We start from the raw sequence: 6,460 nt of genomic DNA, 5'->3' as shown, positions 1-6,460 counted from the left end.
TTTATGATATCATCCTCTCGGAAATGTTTCTAGTTTATTTTTGCTTTTATCTTGCAAATATTTAGTGTTTAAGAAGCTACGTATATTGTAGTTTTAAGAAGCATAAATATTTAGTATTTATGCTTTCTACGTTTATTCATATGTTAAGCTATTTATATATTGAGGATAAAAAATATCCATTTTTTAAATAATAGGATTAAAACAAAAAAATAATCAAATTTTCAAAAAACAGATGGAATTTGATTGCAAAATAAATTTTCAATTTAATCTAAATCCAACCAAATTTGATCGAAAGTGTACTGGAGTTTCAGTTTAATGTAAATTCACTCAAATTCGATTGACTTTCTTTATCTTTCGGTATGATCGTAGAGAATCTTTAATCAAGATTGTTGCGATTGTTTTTTGTCCTTTAACATGCGAATAAATTGATCGGGTAAAGTCCCTTATTGTGGGACGTGGAGATCGGTGGCAATTAAGCTCGGCGATCGATAAAAGTCCGTTGCGCAAGACTTTGAAAGCTAAGGTTTCTAGCATGTAAAACAAAAAGATAATTAAAAAAAATTTGTATTTCTTGATTTTCTAATATGAAATGTGCTCCACTCATATTGGTTCGACTCTCTTTTTGCAATCTTGGAAAGAACCAACTAAAAAAAATTTATAATTTCGCTCAACTCCCTAGCTATTACATTTAATTAAATCAGAATAAAAGACTAATGACAGACGGAGTCTTGATAACTCTATGGCGGGTGCGTAAAGGGGTCATGTATTCATCTTCTCGGGCTCTCAACGGTTACGCTGCTACTCTTGTGCGGGCTGGTCCACGGTTGTAGTTGGGCTCGTATCATTGATCTTGTTAGTTTTGACTACTTTTAACATCTCCACCCAAATTAAATACTAAAGAAAATAACCTGAACTATATTGTACATATATCAACCCAAACGTACTATTTATGGCTTAAATAAAAGCCGGCATATGCAAAGGACCAATATTTGTATCTACTCTTAGAGGGATGTTACTTTTAACTCTGAGGGGAATTGAAGATATGTGACATGTGCGTCAAAATCATGCACCAAAGGTAATAAACCTTGTCCATCATTAAAATTTATATTTGGATGTTAACACAATTACAATATCCTAATTGCAAGCTATATAAAAATAGCTATTCTAACTAACATCAATGGCCAACACTACTAAATTACAATAGCTGCCCAGCCGAGCATCCCAACTCTTCAATTTATGTGTTTCACATGCTTCCTGATGGCCCCGTGGGTGTTGAGAGTGTTACCGGAGTTTGCAGTGCTCGATTACTATTATCAGTATGATGGGGCCGATGATGATGCCTACTCTGGTGGTGTCTTTGTTCATGTTGATGAAACTGTGCACCACTGCTTATATGTTGTGGTAAGGTCTGGGGATGACGGCTCGCTCTCCATCTCAAGTATTCCACGAGAAGTGAATTGGTGCTGATCGCAATCCCGAACCCGGTGAAAGAGGAGAGCAACACGGAAAGAATAGGATTCACATTAAGCTGCAAGTGATATATAGTTACTGATTAGAACAAGACAGATTCAAAGAAGGAGGAGAGTAGGCATCTCTTACCACGGCATAAAAAATATGAGCGAATAGGATCACTATTGCAAACTGGAAAGAAGCGTAAGCCCATATGTAACTCTTGCTCACTGCAAATCATAACATAAGGGCATTCTATAAAACGAAAAAACAGTGCAAGCCACGATAAACTCACATTGTCTTGACATTTTTTTCTTATCAAAATCAGTCATTAAAACATGCAAAAACTGAACGGAGCAGGAGGTGATCGATCATGTGTTAAACTTTTAGAATTGACTAAGCCACATAGAATGATGACTAGCTCCACTGAGATTAATACAGAGGGCTTATGAAAGATCATTTGCTACTTTATTGAACTACACTTTAGTGGCTGTAACTAAAAGACAGTCGTTTCAGGAAGAAAAGAAAATGTTCTGATCCCAGATTCTTTAAATTGCCTGCTTTCAATATTTACTCATTTCATAAGCAAGCGAGGAATTCATCGACAATATAAGTGAATGGAAAGAAGCTTATGAGTTACCCATTGTGGATGCTATCATTGATGAAAGGAGACCTAAAACACAAGAGAAAGGCAAAGAAATGGCGAGTGCTCGAGGTCCCATGTCAGCTACCTGATATAAAGGAGTCATTAAATATAGTAAGTGACAAAATCTAAATGGAAGATTAACTATGTAAGGTAGTTCAATCTACTTACGCACAACATAGCAAAACTATCTTAATAGAAGTCCCAGCCACATAACTAGCTACTTCACCCTATTTGAATCTTCCCAGCTATTGTCTACTATTCAGCTTCTGAATCTTTTAACAAGCAATATACTTTTATGTTTATAAAAAATTTGAAGTATGCAAATGAACAACATATCCGGTATATTATAGATCGAAAACTCTGTAATAGCAATAGAGTTGTGAAATTATGAGGTATTTTACTTTATTTATAATGTTTATAACTAGTTCTTCAAGTAGAATATATATGAAGATGTAATAGCCTTCGACGAGTCTGACTACACTACACAGGCTAAAAGGGCAGTGAATGAAGGCCTGGGAAGGAAGTCTACCCTGTAATGTAAATACGATATACAAAAGAGGAGTACCAGCAGCTGCTCCAGAAAGCAGAAATATGCTAGCATGCTGACCATGACGAGAACAGGCACATCCTGCCAGACCCTGCTGAGAATTGAAGTAATTTATAAATCCAAAATCAAATAGTTTAACGAGTTATTGACCCGAAGAATTACCTACTTAAAAGAAGTACTCATCAGTTTAAATAAGTCATTGCAGTTACTAATACTATCAACCATGCCATAACAACATATGTACTTGTTAAAAAATACTGAGAAGGTATAACTGATCGTAACTGTAAATAAATTAATCAATCAACTATCTTGATAATCTTCTTTCAAAGGAATGAATCTTATTCCTTTCAAGAAGCCATTACTATCTTTCACTTGCACCAATTCTTGGAATTTGCCATACTATTGGCAAATTTTCTGCTGTCTTTAACATTTTCCGAGGTTGTGCAGGGGATTAAGATGAAGCATATGAAGTAGGAAAATGAGCGGGATTATTATGTTAGGAGCTAGTGCCAAAATCTTCTCCTCCATTTACAGGGATATCTTTATTTCCTAGACTTCAGCTTGATCATAAACCAAAAGCTCCACATAAAAAGAACAAAGGATTTTACAGAATAATTCAGCAGAGTTTTGTCTCTACATTAAATAACTTCCAATTTTATAGCCTACGGTTTTAGTAGGAAAATATCTTGATCTTCCACCACAACAGATCAAAATTATACAAAATTCACCAAAAAGGCTAGCAAGAAACAACCTACATGCTACATAAACACAAAAAATATTATGAACAAATGGAGGAAACATATTATTAAAAATAATCAATCCTTGGTAAAACATTAAGGATAAGCTTGCCTGTAACGAGTTGCTTCCCTTTGTTGTGGTACAGAAGGTGGTCTTCGTACAACATTAGGAGGATTTTGTAATTTCAACAATGTTACTGGAAGGTTACGGACATCCTGCTTACAAACATCACAGGTCTTATTACCTTTGATGCTAAACCACTTCACAGCACATTCTTGGTGGGCAAGTGCAAGCTCTCCTTTGCAGCTGCACTCCAACTTCAGTGTTTCACCCCCTTCTCCAAGCTCTATTAAACAAATTCTACAAACAGCCTCTTCTTCGGGAATGTCTTCCCCAGCATCATCTATGGCTGTAAATAGTCAATACAATTTTATGAATATTGTGAATTATAAATTACTAATACTACGTTATACATTTGTGCCTTGGCCATCACCCTATTCTGAAGGGTTTCTTGTGTTCGTTTCATTAATGATCTTTTCTTACTGGCGCTTAAAAATGATATGTATGTTGACCCTTAAAAAGCTCGAATTACCTTAGCTCATCTATACAAGCTCTTGACACTACTGGGATGCCTAACGTGTAGAAGTTAGTATCAGCAATCACAAGAACTATCTGAAATATTGCAAGCACAAAATATAGAGATGCAGGTTTTATACCAGCTTCTATTTCAGGAGATATATCTGGGGAGGCGTTTTCCACTGTTGTAGGGAGATGGTGCTTTGATATCACACGTATCAGACCCCCATGTGATTCTGTTCGCCTCAGGCTCCTGGTTTTAATATTAACTGGAACTGAAAAGGAGCGTGTCATGAGTTTCTTAGCTTCAGGTTGCTGTACGAAAAGTCGGAAACAAAGCTCAATTAGAGGGATTGAAACAGAAAACAATATTTTACTTTGGTATGGTAGGTATACATTAGGCGGAAAACTTACAAGCGTTTTAGATAGAAGATCCGCATGATTTTCAAGTGAGGGCTTAGGATCAGCCACTGCCGTTGGTGTCACAGGTAAAGAATGTACTGATTTTGTTGATGGGGAAAACAATTTGTTTAAGGAAAATGATCTTGAAGTCGAAGGCTTGTCTGAAAGGGGCACATCTGGTATGATAAGAACTGTTTTTTCAGTTTCCTGCGATGGGATTTTACCCCTGAAGCTCTTCTGAGAAAGCATGTTCTTAACAGATGATTTAAGTTTTGCCGAACTGGGTCTCGGAGGCAATCCTGCTCTGGTAGAACTGGGACTGGGGATGTCTATCCTTGTTATATCAGACAATGCAGCCTCCAAAGACCTTTCAGGTATTTCCAGGGATGACAGATTTGGGCGTCTGGGTGGCATTAAAGTGGCTTCTTCCCGTTCACATCTCTGATATCATTCATATCCAAATTAATTCTTTTCGTCATGTTAATAATCTTACAACTCCAGAATAAAACTGTTGTCATGTATGTATTCGTTGTCCACCACTACTGAGTGGGATGCTAGTAAAAGTCTGAAAACCTCATTCATGCTTCCAAGTGAATAAAAAGAATGATTGTGACACAGAACCTACAAGTCCTACAGTTTTTCAAAAACCAATAGCATACTTGACTCCTGAAAAACAGAAATTGCATTTTCGAAAACACTCCATAGAGAGAGACCATGACATTTAGAGAGCAGAACTGGTTCAACTACCACCAGGTCTAACTTTGCAGCTCTCTCATACACATTAGCCAAAATCAAGCAACTTAGATTTCATTATATAATCGAAGATATGGTTTATCCACACTGGCTTCCTCACACCTTTCTGATTCATACCTCAAGATCAGTAAAACACAATGCGGATGCAAATCAAGCCCGCATATTCTCATTTCGGCTCATATCTTCTCTTCTTGCTCAGATTGAAACCAGTTGTACAAAAAAAAATCACATACTACTAGTAATTACCAAAAAGTGAGATGCCATCCAAATTCGAATCAGTTCTCTATCTATGTCATACAATAAGTTAACAAAAGCTACCTCGCCCAACTTCAATCAAACTGATGAAAACCTACTCAATTTAAAAACATGCCATCTATTACAAAATTCAAAGCTCACTTCAGAATAACTCAACCTCAAATTTCAAACCAATTCTCAAATTTTTCAGAGCAGCACGAAGTGCAAAAGAGTTGCCAAACAAAAAATCCATAAAATCAAGCAAAACAAAAGGGGATAAATTTCTATCTGTCAGCTACAGAAACTCAATACCTCACAAAACCCCCAAAAATATTAATGAAAAAAACAATCCGTTGATGTGATTGAACTTTGCATAGAAAAAAGAAAAATGACCTGATGATCTTCTTGAGCGGTTTGATGCAGCGTTCCGACGCCACTATCCTCCGCCATGTTTACAGCTTCGAAGCAACACAATGAAAACGAGAGCTATAAAAAGGAAGCATTTTCGATACATTGAATAAATCTGGTTTAAACATTGAAAGCTGTCGTGGACCATGAAATTGAAAAAGTGAGTCAACTAAATTCTGTTGTGAAACAAAAAGTTGATGACTTTAACATTTTATGATGGAAACCAAAAACAAAGCTTTTTGCCTTTTTCTTTATTTTAAATTTTTAAATAAGGATTTAATACTTATGAACCATTCATGACTTATGGCAAATAAAAACAAGAACTTTTTCCTTTTAAAACTTGTTTTATTTTATGAAAATTTGATAATGGACCACTTTTGTCATGATACTATGGTTTTTTTTTAAATTGTTTGCGTTACGTTAGTACGTTTCTTTTCTTTTTTATATTTTTTTAATTAGTCATACAGTTTCAACTCACCTAAGTATTTGATTGGCTAATGTGATAATCAATATGGAGGTTAGCTGTTACTTTTGAGAGATCAGTAAGTGTAAACAGACTCGAATTCAATAGCAAATTGTTATTTCCCATAAATTCAATAGAATATTTTCTCATAAAATCTGACCAAATTAGTTGTCCAAAAAAGTCAAATTTGCCTCTTTGACGTTAGCTGCTGGTCGGATCGAGTCGGCGAGACGTGAATTGTAAG

At 35.7% G+C, this 6,460-nt stretch overlaps 1 protein-coding gene across 2 annotated transcripts; it reads right to left on the bottom strand.

The window, feature by feature from the left end:
* Positions 1-1,076: 1,076 nt before the first annotated feature.
* On the bottom strand, positions 1,077-5,926 carry LOC121809784. 2 transcript variants are annotated; one of them, XM_042210584.1, is made up of 8 exons: positions 5,739-5,926; positions 4,371-4,799; positions 4,097-4,271; positions 3,492-3,789; positions 2,625-2,733; positions 2,090-2,180; positions 1,600-1,679; positions 1,077-1,528 (listed from the first exon to the last, which is right to left on the bottom strand). In XM_042210584.1, the coding sequence occupies exons 1-8, from the start codon at positions 5,793-5,795 to the stop codon at positions 1,244-1,246; spliced, it is 1,524 nt and encodes a 507-aa protein (XP_042066518.1). In that variant the 5' UTR covers positions 5,796-5,926; the 3' UTR covers positions 1,077-1,243. The 2 variants fall into 2 exon arrangements, with proteins under 2 accessions (XP_042066518.1, XP_042066519.1); XM_042210585.1 differs by having other exon boundaries at positions 2,661-2,733; positions 5,739-5,924.
* Between the last annotated feature and the right edge of the window lie 534 nt (positions 5,927-6,460).

The sequence above is a fragment of the Salvia splendens genome, chromosome 6, assembly GCF_004379255.2.
Source record: "Salvia splendens isolate huo1 chromosome 6, SspV2, whole genome shotgun sequence".
Lineage (NCBI taxonomy): Eukaryota > Viridiplantae > Streptophyta > Magnoliopsida > Lamiales > Lamiaceae > Salvia > Salvia splendens.
Note: the sequence above shows the minus strand (reverse complement) of the source record. Positions and strands in the feature narration are given on the sequence as shown.